The following is a 19,178-nucleotide window of genomic DNA, read 5'->3' on the forward strand; positions in this document are numbered from 1 at the left end:
AGAGATGATACTCCACATATGGTTAATAACTCCTAGAGATAAGAGATTAAAAGACATGGCCTTTCTGGGTTAAATATGTTAATATATGTTAAAATATAAATATGAAGATAATTTATACCTTACTCTAAATGATAATGATATGAGAACTTCTTACATAAAAAGAATTATAGAATCAGAAAACAAAATCCAACACTTTGCTGTTTATAAGCTATACAGCAAAGTACATACACAAATTTTAAAAATAAAATGCTGAGCTAAATAAACTCATGCAAATGCAAAGTGAAAAAAGCCAGGGTCTTCAATTATGATATCTGAAAAAGAGAAATTTCAGCTAGAAGCCTTAAGAAAGGCAAGGAGGGTACTAAAAGGCACAATTTTTCAATATATTACTGTTCAATATATATGTTCCAAATATCATGGTACTTACTTAGTGATACCCTGCCTACTTCTCAAAAAGGATTGGAGAGAACTGTACATCTAATATTACAAGGACATACATAAAATAGAAACAAAGTGAAACAGAAATAGGTAGGGTAAGAAACACATCAGACCATGATTTGACCAGGCCAATGAGTGTTCTTAACTATTTTGGGGTCACAGAGCCTTTCCAAAATGTCGTGAATGCTACAGATACCCCACCCCACCCCAGCCCCAAGCAATTCATTCATGGACATAACCACACAGCTTTGTTTGATCCCTCTACACAACCTCCAAAATATATCTGCATGCTCATGGACTCCTAAGCAATCTGCAGACCCCAGGTTAAGAACTTGTAAAGTAAGCAACAGAGAAGGTGTGAATTTGAATACAGTAATTTAAAAACTGAGTTCACAAATAGAAGTGATAGAGTAAAAATACATTTCTTGAGAGTACACAAATGCTTTATAAAAATGGATCATATATTCAGGCCCAGAGAAGTTCTATGGACACTTAGAAATGTTGACACCACAGTACAGTAAGATGACAGCAATGACCTATGCATTCATTACGTGGAAATATAAAAAATAACACTTGGGCCAAAAGGAGATTCCTAATAACAAAAAATAGCACATGTCAAAGTGACAGAGGACAGAAAAAGCTCTGAGAAAAAAGTTGTAGACCAAAGTAACTACTTTTACTAGAAACATTAAAAATACAATTAACTGTATCTAAATAATTAATCTTAGAAATGTGAAGTATTAAGTCAAAAAAGAGAGAGAGAGAGAGATGGAATACATACAGTTGGACAAAACAATTCGATTAGTAAACAAAACCAAGAGTTGGAGCTTTACAACACTCAACGTCTGTCATAAGAAGAAAAAAAGTAAGACAGCCAAACAAAAATGACAACTAAATTCAAGGGCGATTAAAATATTACCAGGATGTTCTATTACACTGTTCAAGAACCTAAATAAAATGAAGGATTTGAAAACACATAAAACAGTGAAGAAATGTGAAAAGAAAGGACTAGGTTCTGCTCACGCTTTGAAAAGTACCTGGTCTTACCATAGTTCTGTGAGGACCCGTCAACTATTCAGAAAGGGGGTCTCATTCCCCACGTTCCATAAATTGTTGAAAGGAGGGAGGAGAGGGTGGGGGGAGGAGGAGGAGAAAGTGCATATTCCAAAATGCAAGAACCGCATAAAACAGTGGAGAGAAACTGGGAGTGGAGAGAGCGTCTGGGCGGGTGGCCAGGAACTCCCTGTGGTTTGTTCAGAAGGGGCAAACCAGGTTGGCTGAAATGGGGGCTTATGTGCAGAAAAGCCCCTGCAGGTTGGTTTTAAGGAGAGTGGTGACATGTGCAAAGAGATGCTTTAAGAAAATCGATTTGGCTGGGGTGTGCAGAGGCACACGGAAAGAGACAGCAAAGGTAGGACCCAGATGATTGCTCAATAAGGAGAGGCCGAGGCCGGGCCCATGCAAGGCCAAATAGGGATGGCCAAGGAGGTAGATCTAGGGGAGGGGTCTGCTGTCCCACCCACACTGAACAGGCGTCTTGATTCTCTCTGCACTCATGGTAAATGACTGAAGACCCTCAGCACAGGCCACCTGCAGGAGACAGCCAGGGGCCACCCAGTCAAGCTAGTGGTACAGCAGGTTCTAGGTGACCTGACCAACTGGCGGTGCTATGTTTCACACACTCCTTCAAGAAGAGCTGGACGGGAGCAACTGCTGTTCTCCAGGCTGGGACTCCCACTGTGATCCCCCAGCTGGAGACCAGTCCTCTGAAAATTCCTAGCCTGCCAAGTCCCACTTACTAACAACTATGACTTGCTCATTTTTATTCATCAAAACTATACATAACTGCCAAGCCAACCCCTTGATTAGCTGAAATAGCCAGCATTACCATGATGGGGTTATGGGATTCCAGCCATCAACTTTTGGAAAACTTCAAAATAGCTCAGACTGCCTCTGAGGAGCCTGGGGGAAAGTAGCACCAAAGAGATCCCAGTGGCCAAATGAAGGCCTGAGCACCTGGGACACTTACCAACTAGCCAGACATAGCACTGCCTGAGCCCATTCCTGGGGGCTGGGAGGCATGGGGACTGAGACAGAACTGCCACCTTCAAGCTCTGCTCACGGCAAGCAGACCTGACATTTGGGTGATGCTAGGGTTGCACGGATGCCCAGCAGAGGGCTCACACCCTGGCCGGAATGCCCTAATCACTTGGGGAGCTTTAAAAACACACCCCTGTCTGAGCCCCTCCTCTGGGGATACCGACTGAGTTGGTCTTAACAGGACACAGGCGATGGTACTTTTGGAACAATACCCAGGGAGAGGACAGCCCAAAGCATGGGACACAGGCCACACAGACCATGCTGCTGCTAGGGGGAGGTTCAGGATGGCATCTGGGAAGGGTCCCTGTCTGGGACAAGGCCCAGGGTGCAGGCTGGAGGGAGTGAAGGAAAGCCTAAGCTCTGGTTTAATGGGAGGGCCTGCTGTGAGAGCGGCCACCTGGAAAACAGACAGGGTTGCCTTTCAGATCTCTGAGTGGGACAAGGGTCACACTGGGTCTCTACCCACCTTCAACTGCCAGTCACCAAAGCACTTTCATGGGTGGTTTCATGGCGAACAGGAGCCTTGGACCCTCAGAGGTACGTGGCCAGGTCCCACCATCCACATCTCACAGATAGGGAAACCGAGCCTTGGAGCCTCCTCAAGGCCACTGGAATAGGAGGGGCAGAACTGGGACCTCTGAATAGCCCTGCTTCCTATGTCCCCCGGCACTGGAAGCCAGACCAGACACGGGCCCTGCTGACAACCAAGGCATACCATGGTCTTGGGGGCCCTGGGTCTTGTAGAGGGGTTATCACTGGAGGGCACTAACTCCTTGTGCCAGGCTGAGTCCGAGGCAGTGTCAAACATCCTCTGGCCCATGGAATGAAACCTCAACCCTCTTGTGAAAGAGCCACCTGCCAAAGACCAACCTCACTCTAATCCAGAACAGAGATTAAAACACCACACCAGGGGCTTGCCACCCTCTCCCTCAACCCCAGAACGAATCCTTCCAGACCCTCCCTTTCTTCTGTAGCCTGTTTCGGTTGTCCCCACCAATGCCCAAGCCAGGTGAAAGATTCCATTTTGCTGCTAATGTATCTACTTTTGGATTCATCTTCCTTCAGCTGATTTGGACTATAAGCAGAGTTCTGTCTTCTAAAAGTGCCAAACTGCAACCTGATGTTAAAAGAGTTCACCTGACATTCTTGTGTGTTTAACTCAACTTTCTCCCTCTGGCGTTCATTCTTCTGAATTTTGGCAAAGGTGAAGAGACGGCAAAATTCAGTCTCCTGGGCTTGGGAGTCAAACATGAACAATTGAAGGCCAGCTCTCTTTTTTGGGCAGGCCTCCATTTTAGCAGCTTTCCTGTTAGTTTACCCTCCCTTCCACTCCGCAAACCTGCTGAGTGTGGGGCACCCAGCTGGCCAAGAGGGGGCCTTGCTGCTAGTGTGGATGGCCAGGAGCACCTAGTTTGACACATTTCTTTTTGGCCCTGGGATCAGGGGGGTGGGTGGGGTCTCAGAGACAAAGCTATGGGGTGTGGGCTCCATCTGGGAAAGGGTTTCGAGCTTTGGTGTGAGCTCTTCTTTCTAGAGCTTCTCCCCAGCATGGATTTTCTGGTGCCGAATAAGGTGTGAGCTTCCCCTGAAGGACTTGCCGCATTTGTTACACTCATAGGGCTTCTCTCTGGTGTGGGTTTTATAATGTTCGATCAGGGCTGACCTGTGCCGGAAGGCCTTGCCGCACTCGTTGCATGTGTAGGGTTTCTTCCCTGTGTGGATTCTCTGGTGCTGAATCAGTGCCGAGCTGTGGCAGAAGGCCTTCCCGCACTGGCCGCACTCATAGGGCTTCTCCCCGGTGTGGATGCGCTGGTGCTCGATGAGGGATGAGCTCTGGCTGAAGGCCTTACCACACTTATGGCATTTGTAGGGTTTCTCGCCAGTGTGCGTCTTCCGATGCTCAATGAGGTTGGAGCTCTGGCTGAAGGCCTTCCCACACTCTTCACATTTGTAAGGTTTCTTCCCCGTGTGAATCCGCTGGTGCCGAATCAGGTGGGACCTGTGACAGAAGGCTTTCCCGCAGAGCTCACACTCGTGAGGCTTCTTCAGGGTGTGGATTTTGCGGTGCTGGCTCAGGCCGGAACTCTGGTTGAAGGATTTCCCGCATTCCTTACACTGATAAGGTTTCTCACCCGTGTGAATGCGCTCGTGTTTTCGGAGACTTGAGCTCCGGCTGAAATCTTTCCCACATTCCCTACACTCGTATGGTCTCTTCCCAGTGTGGGTTTTCTGGTGTTGCGTGAGGGCTGAACTCTGGCGAAAGGCTTTTCCGCATTCCCGGCATTCATAGGGCTTCTCCCCCGTGTGGATTATCTGATGTCTGAGAAGGTGCGAGCTCTGGCTGAAGGCCTTCCCGCACTCACAACACTCGTAGGGTTTCTCCCCGGTGTGAATCACCAGGTGCCGGAGAAGGTGGGAGCTCTGGCTGAAGGCCTTCCCACATTCCCGACACGCGTAGGGTTTTGCTGGCAGCGCAGTTCTGTGAGGTTCATTAGGTCCTGCATGCACCCTGCTCACCTGTTCACAGTCACGTCTACTGGGTTCTTCTCCACTGTGGATTATCTGACACATACTAAGGTCTGATTTCTGGAGGAAGGTTTGGCCGAAAAGGTCATCGTCCTGGGGTCTGTGTACCAGGGGGGTACTCTGATGCTGAACAGGGCTTGAGCACAGACTAAAATTGCCCTCATAATCGTCATGTTCCTCGTCCTTCTCCCCAAGAGGGATCTCCTTATAAATAACAGCCATTTGCTCTAAGCCTCTTTCCTGAAGAAAAGGGTCCCCCAGGTCCTCCTCTGGGAAAAGTTCTTGCTGCATCTCTAATCCGTCCTCAAACACAAAGGTCTCACCAAGCTTGGCTGCTGGGGGAACCTCCATTGGGAATCTAGTATCACCCCCAATGACTGTATTTCTTAAAAGATGGTCTTCTTAAGGACACGCTTACTGTTCTCGTCACCTGGGAAGAAACCAAGGGACACTGTCAAGTCTGCAAATCTGAAAAGAAACCAAGGGACATTGTCAAGTCTGCAAATCAAGTACCTAGTAAGTGCCTCCTTCTTGTGTCATACTCTATCGTGGACATAACAAAATAAGCAGAAGATACAATTTTGCCCTTGAGATGATCCCCACTGAATTAGCAAACAGTTTGATTTATCAGAAACAACTACAGGGGTGCCTGAGTGGCTCAGTTGTTGAGCGTCCAACTTCGGCTCAGATCATGACCTCACAGTTTGTGAGTTAGAGCCCCGCATCGGGCTTGCTGTTGTCAGCATAGAGCCCACTTTGGGTCCTCTGTCCCTGTCTCTCTCTCTCTCTGCCCCTCCCCCACTCACAATCTCTCTCTCTCTCTCTCTCTCTCTCTCAAAAAAAAAATACAAAATTTAAAAAAACTACAAAAAAGACAGAATCAAGTGCCACACTGTAGTGTCTAGAATCAAAAGGCTGAGGTTGTTCTGAAAGGCGGACTAGAATAGGAAGTAGAGCCATTGTGGAAAAGGGGCAAGATTCTAGCTACTGGAGGATGTTGGGGGTAGGGGATTCTGAGGAAGGGCACAGACTTCCCTCCTACACTAGGTTGGCTGCACCCCCTCCAGCTAGGAGCCTAAGCCACAACACTGGGAGTCAGCCTAGACTTCTCTCTCTCTTACCCCATATGTCTAGTCTGTCCATTTCCTGAAGCTTTATTAAGAGGTCTCTGCCTGTCTGTCAGGTCACAGCTCAGGCCTCAATGCAACTCCCCAGGAGTATTTCATTACTGACCACCTACCTCCAGCTTCTACTCCCTCTCTCTGGTAGTTCTCTACACTGACACCAGTGTCAAATCCCCAAACACTGGCCTGATCGTCCGTCTTGGGATCTTATAGCAGGTCAAATCCTTCACAAAGCCCTTCACACCTGGCCCTTCCAGCACCATCTGTAGCCTCTCCTTCCACATACTCCTAGTTGCTGTTTTCTCCTCCTCCTCTTCTTTTTTTTTTAAATGTTTATTTATCTTTGAGAGACACAGAGAGAGAAACAGAGCGTGAGCGGGGAGGAACAGAGAGAGAGGGAGACACAGAATCTGAAACAGGCCCCAGGCTCTGAGCTGTCAGCACAGAGCCTGATGTGGGGCTCGAACTCATGAGCCGCGAGAACATGACCTGAGCCAAAGTCAGACACTCAACCAACTGAGCCACCCAGGCGCCTGCTGCTTCCTCCTCCTAACTGATCCTGCTCCCTTCTCACACTGCCACTGGCTCATCTTCCCAGACTCAGTCCAAATGTCTTTACTCACCCTACAACTCTCACAATCTCAGCACATCCCCTGAGTGGCCCATGGAACTCAGTGCACGTCTCTCACAACACCCATGGCTGTGGATGGCAAACATCTGCCATCAGGACTCTCGCCACCACTGCCTGAGAGCTCCCTGAGGGCAAGGTACTGTGCTCTTTCATTTTGGAATCGCCAGCGCTCCCAGCACAACAGGACAAGCTCCACACACATTTGTTGAATAAATACATGACTGAATGGAGGGAAAGCCATCTGTTTTTGTGCTAGAACTGATGGTCACACTTTTTGGGGGGAAGGGAGCAAAGAATTCTTTATTTAAATAAATTGTATGGGAGATACCAATAAAGAAAGAAAAACAATGATTCCAATCAACAGGGGTTGTTTCCATAGGGACTGCCCATTCGTCCCCCCCCACCATCCCACTATGGTGGCCTCTGAGGGAACCCCTCAGGATCCCCTTCCGAAATTGCTGTGCAAGCTGAAGGGAAACTCCCCAGGTACCAGGATAATGATAACAGCTCATGTTTACTGAGTATCTACTATGTGCTAGGCACCACTAGATCTTCTACAGGCACATTTGCATTTAACCCTCACCAACTCTATACCCAGGTATTATTAACGGTACACTGAAGCATGGAGAATGAGCTGCTCAAAAGACATGCCATGCTAAATTAATCAGCATAGTCACGATGGAACTCATTTCTATTTGGAAACTTTTGTTTTGTTTTGTTTTAAATGAATTTCCAGGGGGTAAAAAAGCCCCGTGTAAAAAGAAGCATAGAACTGAAGGATTCTCAAAAATTCTTTGACCACTTAACTCTCCTCCCCCTCCTCTTCAGGAACCATAATCTCCAATCCTTCAGGCTCTCTAAATCCACCTCATCAGGTCTAACAACCCAACAATTTCACCCAGGTTCTCCTCTTTTAGTCCACCCTTCCCTGTCTAGCTTAGACTTTATCGTGGATCTAACAACTGTGGACTCTGACCAGCATCACGTTTCTCACCTCCTTGCCCTGCTGTAACCAGTTGCCAACTACCAACCTCCTCCGTCAATTCCTCCTAAGATGTTAAATGTTGCCAAAGAAAATCATACCACTGTGTACTGCACTGAGACAGATTTCAAGTTTCCAGTTTCAGCAGGGTCTTCAGCTGTCGCATCCAATGACCTCCTTATGGCCAATCCCTCTCTTCTCAGACTTCACTTTCCCACCCCTTTTGGCAATGCTCACCAATAGCTCCCTTCTCAAAACCCTTCATTTCAGAAGTTGCAAACTGGCAGCCTAGGGATCCTGCCACAGCCGCTTTTGCTTGGCTCGCAAAGAGTTGAACTTTTCCTTTTTGTTTGACTTAGCTGCCAATACTGAAAACTCAGTAAGTTTCAGGCTTTCTCTTGAAAACCTGGGAGATGTGATAATACAGGTCCACCCCTTCATTAAACCCACCTTGCCTACTACCTGAACACCTCAAGGTTTTGAACCACCCACCCACTCCCACCCCCTGCTTTATTCCCTTCGTTTCTGAAAGTTTTCCCCCTAGTTTTAATGCTTTCTGGTTATTTTTTTCTTGGGTATCTGTGATTGCAACTCTTCCTCCACCCACCTGTTAAATCCTGGTGTTTCTAAAGTTCCCTCCTTAGGGGTTTTCCATTCCCATTACGGACCACCTATACGCTGACGTTCCCACTCTGTTTAGAAAGTTGGCAATCCTTTAACTGTCCTCAACAATGTTTTAAATATTTGGGGGCCGAAGATCCAAAGGTCTGGGACCCCATCATCCCACCTCTCCCGGGGTCTTCTTCGGCTCCTCCTGCATCTGTCACCCTATGCTTCAGGGAGCCCCCAGGGCCTGGGCACTGGGGATACCCTCGGACCGGTCAGGGTTTCCTGGATGGAGGCCCTCGAGCGGCCGCGGACACGCACACGCCACGCAAGCGGCGACGCTGGAGCCCCTACATGCTTCCCGCCGATGGGGGACGCCCACACCCGGGGCCACCGGAGGGGCAGGTGGTCACGCTGGCTGACGCCGAGCCACTCACCTAGGTCGGGGCGGGGCCGCTCACCTGGGCCGGGGCGGGGCCGCGGGCGGGCGGGGCGGGGCCGCACCTGAGCTGCTCCAACCCGCGGCCGACCCGGCCTCGCTCCTTGGCGGCTGCTGACGCGTAGCCCGCGGCGGCCCGAGAGCCCGGAGCCCCGCCCCCACCCGCGGGCACTTCCGGGACCGCTCTAGGCCGCGCGGAGGTCCTCGCGTCTCGGTGGTCCCGCCGCGCCGGTAGTCCTCCGCTTAGCCGCTCTGGCTCGGGGCACAAAGTCTGGGAATGGTCCCGGGTCCGTTCTCAAAGCGCTTCCTGGTCGTGGGGGAAACAGCTGGGTAGGCGTTGGCGGGAGTGAAGAAGAGGAAACTGAGACCGGGAGGGGCAGGCCGGCCTAAAGCCACAGGCCGAGGGCTGAGTTCCGGCTGCACTTGCCCTGGGGGTGGGGGCAAGCCAGAGGACACTGGGGCGGCTGGGGTTTTCGGGAGAAGGAAAGGTGTTCCCAAAGCTGTGGAGCCCGTCACCCCGCACAGGCCCAGGGGGCCTGTTTGATTCACCCTCCCTAAGTAGCCTTGGTCTTGATTGCCCAAGCCGGTACCAATAGAGACTGAGATATGGAGAAGTGGCCCAGTGAGGACCCAGGAGGCTGGCAGGGTGGGCGGGACTCTCTCTGTTCCCTGGAGACCCCCAACTCCAGTACATCTGAGGGATGAATGACCTCCAGACATAAGGCGCCTGTTGGGGGAACCAGGATGGAAGAGGAGTATGTGCCTGAACCCCACCCGCCCAACCCATACCCAGACGCTCAGCTCTGCTTCTGGTAAGAATTGCCCCTCTACCCAGTGCTCCCTGTTGGGCTCAGTTGCTCAGGTAAGGCCTTCCCTGCCTGTGGGAGAGCCTGGAGTGGGGAGAGGGGCATAGCCCCTATCACTGGAGACCAGTGGAACACATGTTCCTGACAGGAGAGATGCTGCCCACCTGTGTTCAGTACCTTCTGACCTGGTCCACAGGTGCCTCTGAGTACCCCCCCCCCCCCCCACACACACACACCCCTGCCTCCCTGCCCGGTCAGGCAGTCAGGGAGTAGGCAGGAGCTCCCCTCCGCCCTCCAAGCTAACAGCCTGGGCTCCATGAGAACCCAGTCCAGTCACCCCTTGAGCGTTGGACCACAACCTGCCATGCGGAACTAGGAGCAGCAAGGGCTGGTTCCTTTTTCTCTTTCTCCAGTTCCTCAGGTAACAGGAAGCCCAGGCCACCAGTCTGAGTCCCCTGGGGGCCAGTGGAGGGGCTGGGCCCGCCTCAAGGGTCTCAGGTGCTTCCTCTTCTGTAACAATCCCCTGTATCCCTACCCCCACACTCCCAGTCACTCTTTCAGCAGGGATCTCATGGTTCTCAGAATAGTTAATTGTTCACGTTTAATATTACTAACCCATCTTACAGAGGAGGAAAATCAAGATTCAGAGAAAGTTAGGGGCCTAAGGTCAGGGTGCAGATGTGAGAGGCAGTCAAGAGGCGCTCATCCCACAGTCTACTCCTAGGATATGTAACCCACAGAGCAGTAATAATCTGCATCATCCTCAGGCTGCACAGGGCTGATGGTCAGAATGCAGGCGTTGTGGGCAGCGTCCGTGGCTGCTGAGAAGCGGTCAGGGATGTCAGGGGGCCGGTGGTAGTCCTCCTCTGAGCGGTAGTAGAGGAGGTGTCGGGGGGCACTGCCTGCCCGTTGCTGATACCAAGACACGCCGTACTCCCCAATGATGGCATGGCGGGGGCTGAGAATGCAGGAGAGTTGGGCCACTTGACCTGGGAAGACAAGCAGTGCATCCGGCTGGGCCAAGCCTGGTTGAAAGACAGAGAGAGAGAGACACCCATGGGCCCAGGCCTGACATGGGCTCCTTTTTTTCCTGCCCCAACCTGGTGAAGGCTCCATGGAGACTGACTCCCAAAAGGCCCATAGCCCAGTGCCATGGATTCGAGGTTGGATGGGGCACAGAGTTGGTGACTGTTAAATCCCCCTTGGTGATATGTTCCCAAGGATCTGTGTTCAGTTGAGCGCCTAGAGTTCAGAGGGTGGGACTGGTGGCCTCTGGGTCCTTCTGCTGCCCACCCCCATTCCTTGCCCTGCAGACCCCTACCCCTCAGTCACACTGGCTCTTCCAAACCCTGGCTATGGATTAACCACCACCAGGAAGCCTCCTGGGCTGTCTCACCCATCGACTCAACCTCAGACAACTGGCTGCTGGGAATCTTCTCAAGGATAGGTTGTCCCTGAGGTCCTGTAGGGTAGCTTCCCCTGTGAAAAACTAAAAAGACCCCAAAGACTCCGAATCCAAAGGGATCCTAACAATCTCGTCATTCACAAATGGGGAAACTGAGGCCCATACAGATATGTGACTTGCCCCAGGTCTAGGGCAGAGCCATCTATAGCCAGTTCTCCCCTCCACCTTAATGCCTTTTCTAGAACCCTCCCACTGCCCACATTGATTTGTTTCCTTGCAGGGGCCTTCTGGAGCCAGTTCCACCCCACCCCACCCCAGGTGAGCCAGGCCTAGGGAGAGCTCACCTGACAGGAGGGCCCCAGTCAGAAGAAGGGCCAGATGCCAGCAGGCCATGGCCAGAGGCAAGGAGGCAGACAGGAGTTGTTCTGTTGGGAGTGTTCCAGGTGCTTCAGAGCACAGGCAGGGGAAGCCCCTGGACCATGACAAGGCATGCAAATCAGTCCATTAACTGGGGGTGGGGACTTGGGGGTATAGTAGCTGGAGCCCAACAGCTGGCCCTATCTTCCCAGATGTCTTTGGGGTCCTGGCCCACAGGGACTTCCGAGGAGCCTGGAAATCTACACATACACCCGTATGTGTGTTATAGCAGGTAGATCCTTTTTTATTGAGGTGTAACTCACATGAGGTAAAGTTCACAGATTTTAAGTGTATGGCTTGATGACTATACCATTCTCCTGTTATTAGACATTTGGGTGCTTTCCAGTCTTTAGCTATTACAACTAAAACCGCTGTGAACATCCCTGTCAATGTCTTTGGTGCACCTGTGCTCTCATTTCTTCTGGTAGACACCTGGGGCTGGAGTTGCCTGGTGATAGGGAACATGTACATTTCGCTTTAGTAGATTACATAAGTGTTCCCCACATGGTTGTATCAATCTGCACTGCCACCAGCAGGTAGGGGAGTTCCAGGGACATCCTTGCCAGCACTTGACATGGTCAGTCCCTTTAATTTGCCAGACAGAGGGGAGCTGACTTCCCAAGTTGGTATTCAAACTTGAATCTCAGAACCTCCTCGTCTTCATGAATTCAGGCAAGTTCCTTGCCCTCTCTGTGGCTCAGTTTCCTCATTAGGAAAATGAAGATGAGCATAGTGCGAGCCCAAAGGTTGGGAAGAAGCAGACGGGATTTATTTGCCGAGTGCTGGGGACAGTGCATCTATTAATCATGCCTTGCATTTTCTGTGTTCTGATGCTTTGACATTTGGGGCCTTGCTGACCTTGGAGGGACTCACTGACCCTCTCAGAGCTAGCCAGTTCCTGAAATAATGCAGGCACTTATCAGATGCAAACCAATCCAGAGCCCACACCCGCAACCACCTCCTCTATGGCTCTCATACCGTGGGGCAATATCATCCTGCCTTAGTCACCCAGGGCCAGGTACCTGACATCCAGGGAAAGTCTCTATGCCCGAAGAGCCCTGAAATTATTCAAACTAGCCAATCTGGAGCCTGCTTACCCTTCCTCCTCTGTTCTTAGCCTCAGAAACCACCAGTAAAGACTCCCCCTCTCCCTCTGCCTGCTGACTTACTGGGTGTTTCCCCATGTGTTCCCCTCTGGTGCGGCATGCCCCCTCCTTTAGAGATCTGCAGGGAACAAACTATCTTCTCAATGGCAACCTCCTGGTCTGCTGGCCTTGCCATACCTAAATAATAAAAGTAATTAGAACAGTGCACTCTTATTAACTCAAAGACTAGAGAGTTCCCTTGGGGGAACTTTACCTCCAATGGGTCCCATCCCATTCCTAACAACTCCTCAGGGCATCTCTAAGACACTCAACATCTGATTCCTCCTTGGTCGCACTGAAGATGAACTCTTGGGACAACCATGATGATGGTTGGAGCTGAGGCTCCCGGGCTTGGAGTGGCCATTCTTCTGGAATCTGGTTGCAGCCACTCCTGAGCTGTGTTCTGCAGGACACAAGTCCCAGAGATAGTGCTGTCCCGAGAAGAAAGTGTCCTGTGTTTAAATAGTTTCGGGGGAAACACTACCTGTTTCTACAGTACTGAATGTGTACTTTCTGCATGCTGAGACCAAGGTAATATGTTTTAAAGGGTGCCTGGCTGGCTCAGTTGGTAGAACATGCAACTCTTGACCTCAGGGTTGTGACTTCAAGCCCTGCATTGGGCGTGGAGCCTACTAAATAAACAAAGTGTTACCACATTTAATCCTCACAAGGACTTTGCTGAGTCATGTTCTTAACCCCCTTTCTAGAGGTGGAAGCACTGAGCTGAGTGCTGAAACAGAGGCAGAGTGTGGTGCTGGGGGAGCCGCATGGAGGATCCAGTCCTCCTCTTGCCTCAGTGGCCCAGAGGGCAGGACAAACAGCCTAATCACTGTGAGGGAAGGGGGGAGAAGGCATTTCTAAAACCTTGGGGAAAAGGGAGCTGGCACAGGATGGGAGCCTGCTCCAGACACCTACCTGGCATCCTGGCTGAAGGGGTCTGGTAGAGGCTTATGGAGAAAGGGCATCAGACAGAAACGAAGAGGTAGAGACAGAGGGAAAGGCGCTAGGGGGAAGAAGGAAAGAAGATGACAGAGAAAATGAGAGAAAAAGTTAAAGGATGGGCACGGATTGGTGCAGAAACACAAAAACCTATCTGCACAAAAATGTCTGTACTGGCTTTATTCCTAATGGCAAAAAACTGGAAACAATCCAAACAATAGGTGAGTGGATCAACAAACTGTGGCACATCTAGACAATGGGACCTTTCTCAGCAATAAGAAGGAATGAGCCATTGATACACACAACAACCTGAGTGAATCTCATGCTAAGCGAAAGAAGCCAGACTCAAAAGGCTCCATGCTCTATGATTTGTTGTATACAATTCTGGAAAAGGCAGGGGCAGAACACAGAGCAGTGGCTGCCAGGGGCCGGCATTGACTACAACGGGGCATAAAGGATTTTGGGGGTGAGGGAAATGATCTGCCTCCCCAGTGTGGTGGTGGCTCTATGCGATTTGTCAGATTTTTGTCACTTTAAGTGAATTTTACTGTAAATCGTATCTCAATAAACTTGATGGAACAAGGAGAGAAGGAAAGAGAGAGGAGGCTGAAGGTGTGGAGGAAAGCAGAGAGGGAAAGGAGAGCAAAGACAGCACAGGGAAGAGGGCCTTGAGAAGGTAGGGGAGAGCAAGGTTGGTGAGGATGCCACGCTTTGGCCATGGCCGCAGCTCATAGTTGGGAGTTTTCCCAGGGACAGGGTCCTCTCCCACTTTCAGCCTGCGAGCTCTGTCTGTACTGGTGGGGAGATGTGGTCTTGGGCCATCCCTGGACTACAAGGCTTGAGCCCGCACTCTAGCCCTGCCTTAGGGAGTGCCCATACTCCAGCCCCAGATCCTGTTACCAGGATACTGTGGGGAAGGCATTTGCTGCCTAGACGACTTGGCAGCTCCCACCGCCATGGAGACCAGATTGGAAGCTGGGAGGGCCTCAGTCTGCTTTCCGGCTGCTCTGACCCAGAAAGCTGCTCTGACCCAGCAAGCGGGAGGAAGAGGAGGCCAGGCGTCCTGAACTAGCTGCAGGGACCCCTCTAGGCTGGTGGAGCCCAGCTCCAAGGGTGGCCAAGCAAGAACCTAAGCCTGGATCCACCCACCCATTCCCAAACACGTATGCATGTTTCCTGGCAGGGCCCCACCCAGAATAGATCTCAGCCCCAGATCCTTCCTTAGTCAGGAAGTCGCAGGTTAGGGGATCGAAGCCCACACATCTGTCTACTCTCCCCTGCAGAGGCATGTTTATCACAGTGATGTTTGGAGGTAAGCAGGATCCCCTGTCCCGAGACAGGTAGGGGGAGAGTACATTCAGAGGCTTGCTTTCCTCCGCCCTAGGGGAGGGTGGGGAGGCAGTGTGAGGAAGGGAGGTGCACTTGGGTAAGGGGATGGGGGGTTTAGGGAAACAGCTCTATGAGAAGACAGAGCAAATTCTTGGAGTCCCTTGAGGGGAAACGCCGGTGGCTGGATTGTGGGAAATTCCAGTGGGCTCCTCTAGGAGAACACCCACCACAACACCACAGGGCATGTTGTTAAATTACACAGTCTCTAATTCAGTCAGTTGTCTTCAAGCTTCAGGGCACATTAGGCACCTAAAGCTCTAGCCACAGTTAAAGATTTCCAGACTTCTGGTGGCAGGTGGGGCTGGGGTAGGAGAATGGGGGGGTCTGGTGCTGGAGAGAAGTCCGGTGTAGAGGCGGCGCTGGAGTGGGAGGGGGGCACCCAATGCAGGAGGCATGAGCTATGTGCCCTGGTCACTGACATCTCAGAAGATGGGTGGAGGAGGGTACAGTCTTAATCTTGGAGACCTGTTCCCTCCTCGGGTTACAGAAGAGATGAAAGCAAGACAGATGGTCCCAACTGGGAGAAACAGAGGGTCCCATTCACTCACCTCTGCCCTGTCCCTACAGCTGGCTGCTGGGAGCTGGTGAACACTTGGTGCAGCCTGGTGATACTCACTGCCCACTTGAGGCAGAGGGGGCAGGTGCCCCCAGATGGTGAGGGGGCATGGAGGGGTGCTGGGGAGAAGGGGCCAAGAGTCCCCAGGCAGAGGTACCAGCCCCTGCCTTGCCTTCCTCCCTGCCCTCCCAGCGGCCATTGCCCTCCTGGCTGAGGATGGGCACCTGGTGAGCCTGGATGAAGGGGCTTCCCAGGCCCCTTCCATGGGCAGCCCCCTGCTGCAGGAGCGTGGGACCTATGTCCTTGTGCAGATCATCAGTAAGTGGGGCCCAAGATTTCCCCTTGGAGTTATGTTGGGATGTGAGAGGGGGACAGCAGTCCAAGACCACCCAAGGCCCGGGCCAGCCCCCCACTTTGGCCAGGACCTAGCCTTGACCCTTCCCATCCAATGCCTTGTTGACCCCAGCCAGGGCCAGCAAATAGGTCGAGTGAGAGGTGAAGGTGGGAACCACCAGGCCAGTCAGGAATCAGTCTTACTCCCTCCACAGAGGGGGATGATGGGGCCCCCACCCGCTATGAGTCCCTACTGGAGAACCTGGATGACCAGTGTCCAGAGCTGGCAGGTGAGTCTCACACTACAGCCCCAGGGGGAGGGTGCGCCTTCTCCCCACCTCCCATAGGTAGGGCTTCTTGGGCCTTCCAGAGGAGCTTCGCTGCCTGTCAGGCCTACAACCCACAAGTGATGGCCGGAGGAGGCGCACGAGCGCTCGGCGTGACCACCAGGAGCAAGGCCCCCTTTCAAAGCCACGAAGGAAGGGCTCCCTGCCATCCAGGACCCGTTAGCTGGGGCCAGGAGCCAGGTAAGGAGGAGACACAGACACCTGGAGGAATGCTCACACCCAGAAGTCCCAGCGAACAGACTTATGTGTGCTGAGAGGTAGACTCCAAACCCCCCTCCCCCAGAAAACCCCACACGCAGAAGTACATACAAGCTAGAACACAGTGCACCAAGAGACATTCCCACCACTCCACTGGAATATAAACGCCCAAGGGCAGGAACATCCTCAGTGCCCCCAGAGATATCGAATAGGGCCTGGCACACAGTAGGTGCTCATCACAGAGCTGGTGAACTCAAGGAAGGCAGTAGCACAGAGCACATGATAGTGAGGTCTGCCCTGGGATCTAAGGGCCTGCTTCTCTGTTTCAGCAGTCCCTGTGACCTGGCACATCACAGCCAAGTGGCTGAGCTGGACTCAGATCCAAGGGGGTTGGCCATGACCTCTGCCATGTGTGATCAGGCCCAAACAGATAGCAGCCCAGTGGCATTCTTCTTGCAGAATCTGGAATTACTGAGAAGCTGCCATCAGCAAGAGGGGCAAGGTCACAGACTGGACGTGAGGCCACCAAGGGGGGGTCCCTAAGATGTGGGTGCAGAGAAGGGGATCCAAAGGTGTGGGGGCAAGCAACCCTGACAGGGGGAGACAACAGGCTTATCCAGGGATTCCAGCACCTAGAGTCAGGTGCCCTTGGGGTCCCTGCTAACGACTCATCCCTATTTGGATTGTCAAGGTCATCAAATTACAACAGGGCTCCTCCCCCTCCCGCACCCAGGATGCTGGCTGGCATGAAGTGAAACATTCCACCCCTCAGTTGGACATCCATCCATGCCCCCTGACCCCACCCCAGCAGATAAACTAAATGAGAGGGCACACAGCAGGCTATGGTCTAAAACTCTTTTAATTGCACATTTGCGTCTCCGGTCATCTGGGGGATGAGAAACCCCCTCCTCACTTCCAACCCAGCTACATGGGTACAATCTGACATAGTGGTCTGGCTGTTGGTGAAGGGGTGAAGGTGGGTGCAGGGTTGGCTCATGGATCTGCACCAGTCTACACCAGTCTCTTCAGGGCAGTGAGCTCAGACCTGTGGAGGGAAGGGTGGCACAGGCTCAGGGTTAGCCTGCAGGTTCAGGAAGAGGGACTGCCCCTCCCACTCCTGCCCCAGTCAGGAGCTGCTCACCGTGGTTGTACTTGCACTGCTTCAGGGCCTCACTGAAGCCCTCACACAGGGACAGGTCACTCTGAGTGGTGGAGCAGTCCAGGAACTGCTTGATCTCGTAGGCGCAGGGCCCCATCTGCAGGGGCTGGGGGCTAGTGTGGATGGGGGCCTAGGGTATGGCACAGGAGGCAGCAATGTCAGCTCCAGGTTGGCACCCAGAAGTGGGTTCCAAAGCTGGGGGCTGCCTGCCCCTCCCCACACCCCCAGCCCAGGTGCCCCTGGGATCCCTGGCAGCCTACCCTGTCTACACTCAGCTGTTCCCTCTGTGAAACAGAAGGAGCCCACAGCCCTGTCAAACCCACTCAGCCGATGCTAGTGCTGTTATAGACGGCATTTCCCAATTGCCTCATAATGGGCTCACTGGGCATGTAGGGCCTGAGAGGTGGGAGAAGGCTCTGGAAAAGCATGGCGTTGTGCTTGTACTCTTGGAGTATAAGCCCCACCCGCACAAATACCAGTAGCTTCCAGCCTCAGCCATACTGATCTTCATGACCCCTGACCCTGACACTAAGCCGCATGTGGCTCAGGACTGGTGGGGCACCCAGTAGGGGATAAGCCAGCAGGAAACAGGCCCAGAGTCGCTGGCTACCCCTTGCCCTTGGGATGCAAGGTCTACAGGGCAGAACCTGGGAACAGGGAGAGCAGGGACTCAGAACTTCAACATCCCCCCCCTCCACTAGGTTGGGTTACCTTGGGCCGGTCTCTGAACCGCTAAGGACTTTGGCTTTTCCATTTTTAAAGTGCTGGTGTATCCCTGGGAGTCTAGGGACCTTGGCCTCAGGGAAGGGACTAGGAGAGCCTGCCTGTGAGTGACAGGAGGCCAACAGCAGAGTGAGGAATAAGACCCTTCTTGGGAAAAGTCCTGGGCCTGAGGCAGCTCTGAACACGCCACGGCACTCCTTCATGGACATTCCAGCAGCTCCTTACTATGTGGCCTTGAGAGAAGCGGGCCTCAGTTTCTCCTGAGCCCGCAGCTCACCTGCTGAGTGGCAGGCTGGGCAGGCTCTGAGCTCCCTCCGCTGAAGGCTCCGGTCAGGGCGCTACCCACGACGTGTCCCACAGCCGAGCCCACAGCCACGCCAGCGGCCGTGGACGCCATCTGCGCCATCAGGCCAGGCTGGCCTGACGGGGTGGGGGCCGGTGCAGCAGCAGAGGGCGGCGGGTGCGCTGGTGGGTGAACTGAGGGCGCGGCGGCGCGGCTGCGTGTGAGGGGAGACGTAGGGTCAATCCCAGCCGGACCCCGGAACTGGGACCCCAAGGGCCTTCGACTCCCGGGCACGAACCCTCCCCTCCTCCCCCCAGAGGGTGGGCGACCACAGTCTTAGACACGTGGTTGCAGCACCCCGCCCCTCCCCCCACCAAGATGGCGTAGCAGTCGCCAAGGTCACACTATCACGCCCTGGTGGGGGAGTGCCCCCGCTTTCCTAGCCCTCTCCCCACCCGGCCCCTGTCCTGCTCACACCTGGCTGGCCGGGCGGCCGCGCTGCGGCTTCCCCGGGGCATGGTGATGACGGTGGGACTTGGCCAAGCGCAGTCAGAGACGACAGTGGCAGCGGTTCTGTCTCGGGACGAATGTGGCGCCGCCAAACTCAGCTGGCGCCAGGGGGCGGGGCCTAG

General features: G+C 52.9%; 4 protein-coding genes across 5 annotated transcripts; 1 reads left to right on the forward strand and 3 right to left on the reverse strand.

Moving 5' to 3' along the window:
• Window positions 1-1,094: 1,094 nt before the first annotated feature.
• ZNF70 (zinc finger protein 70) lies at window positions 1,095-8,962 on the reverse strand. 2 transcript variants are annotated; one of them, XM_060613110.3, is made up of 2 exons: window positions 8,845-8,962; window positions 1,095-5,494 (listed from the first exon to the last, which is right to left on the reverse strand). In XM_060613110.3, exon 2 carries the CDS (start codon window positions 5,413-5,415, stop codon window positions 4,069-4,071), a length of 1,347 nt encoding a protein of 448 aa, XP_060469093.3. In that variant the 5' UTR covers window positions 5,416-5,494; window positions 8,845-8,962; the 3' UTR covers window positions 1,095-4,068. The 2 variants fall into 2 exon arrangements, with proteins under 2 accessions (XP_060469093.3, XP_060469094.3); XM_060613111.3 differs by lacking the exon at window positions 8,845-8,962 and adding an exon at window positions 8,589-8,826.
• Window positions 8,963-9,290: 328 nt separating this feature from the next.
• On the forward strand, window positions 9,291-17,335 carry CD3H22orf15 (chromosome D3 C22orf15 homolog). Its single transcript, XM_078435477.2, is given in 6 exon segments — window positions 9,291-14,870; window positions 15,515-15,601; window positions 15,696-15,825; window positions 16,035-16,126; window positions 16,802-16,863; window positions 16,865-17,335. Coding segments are annotated over 6 exon segments (456 nt in total). The 5' UTR covers window positions 9,291-14,845; the 3' UTR covers window positions 16,925-17,335.
• On the reverse strand, window positions 10,373-11,498 carry VPREB3 (V-set pre-B cell surrogate light chain 3). Its single transcript, XM_060613124.2, has 2 exons — window positions 11,402-11,498; window positions 10,373-10,677 (listed from the first exon to the last, which is right to left on the reverse strand). The coding sequence occupies exons 1-2, from the start codon at window positions 11,448-11,450 to the stop codon at window positions 10,373-10,375; spliced, it is 354 nt and encodes a 117-aa protein (XP_060469107.1). The 5' UTR covers window positions 11,451-11,498.
• Window positions 17,223-19,168, reverse strand: CHCHD10 (coiled-coil-helix-coiled-coil-helix domain containing 10). The gene is made up of 4 exons (XM_060613122.3): window positions 19,024-19,168; window positions 18,541-18,760; window positions 17,523-17,670; window positions 17,223-17,426 (listed from the first exon to the last, which is right to left on the reverse strand). Exons 1-4 carry the CDS (start codon window positions 19,062-19,064, stop codon window positions 17,407-17,409), a joined length of 429 nt encoding a protein of 142 aa, XP_060469105.1. The 5' UTR covers window positions 19,065-19,168; the 3' UTR covers window positions 17,223-17,406.
• Window positions 19,169-19,178: the final 10 nt, after the last annotated feature.

The sequence above is a fragment of the Panthera onca genome, chromosome D3 (genome assembly GCF_046562875.1).
Source record: "Panthera onca isolate mPanOnc1 chromosome D3, mPanOnc1 haplotype 2, whole genome shotgun sequence".
NCBI lineage: Eukaryota > Metazoa > Chordata > Mammalia > Carnivora > Felidae > Panthera > Panthera onca.

What these genes read in the sequence shown, in the direction of transcription:
- ZNF70 (XM_060613110.3), bottom strand. Translation starts at nt 5,415, where the DNA reads ATGGAGGTTCCCCCAGCAGCCAAGCTTGGTGAGACCTTTGTGTTTGAG.
- VPREB3 (XM_060613124.2), bottom strand. Translation starts at nt 11,450, where the DNA reads ATGGCCTGCTGGCATCTGGCCCTTCTTCTGACTGGGGCCCTCCTGTCA. An exon ending in GACTGGGGCCCTCCTGTCAG is followed by an intron (nt 10,678 to 11,401) that starts GTGAGCTCTCCC and finishes TCTTTCAACCAG; the next exon opens with GCTTGGCCCAGCCGGATGCA.
- CHCHD10 (XM_060613122.3), bottom strand. Translation starts at nt 19,064, where the DNA reads ATGCCCCGGGGAAGCCGCAGCGCGGCCGCCCGGCCAGCCAG. An exon ending in GCGGCCGCCCGGCCAGCCAG is followed by an intron (nt 18,761 to 19,023) that starts GTGTGAGCAGGA and finishes CCTCACACGCAG; the next exon opens with CCGCGCCGCCGCGCCCTCAG. An exon ending in CCCAGCCTGCCACTCAGCAG is followed by an intron (nt 17,671 to 18,540) that starts GTGAGCTGCGGG and finishes GCCATACCCTAG; the next exon opens with GCCCCCATCCACACTAGCCC.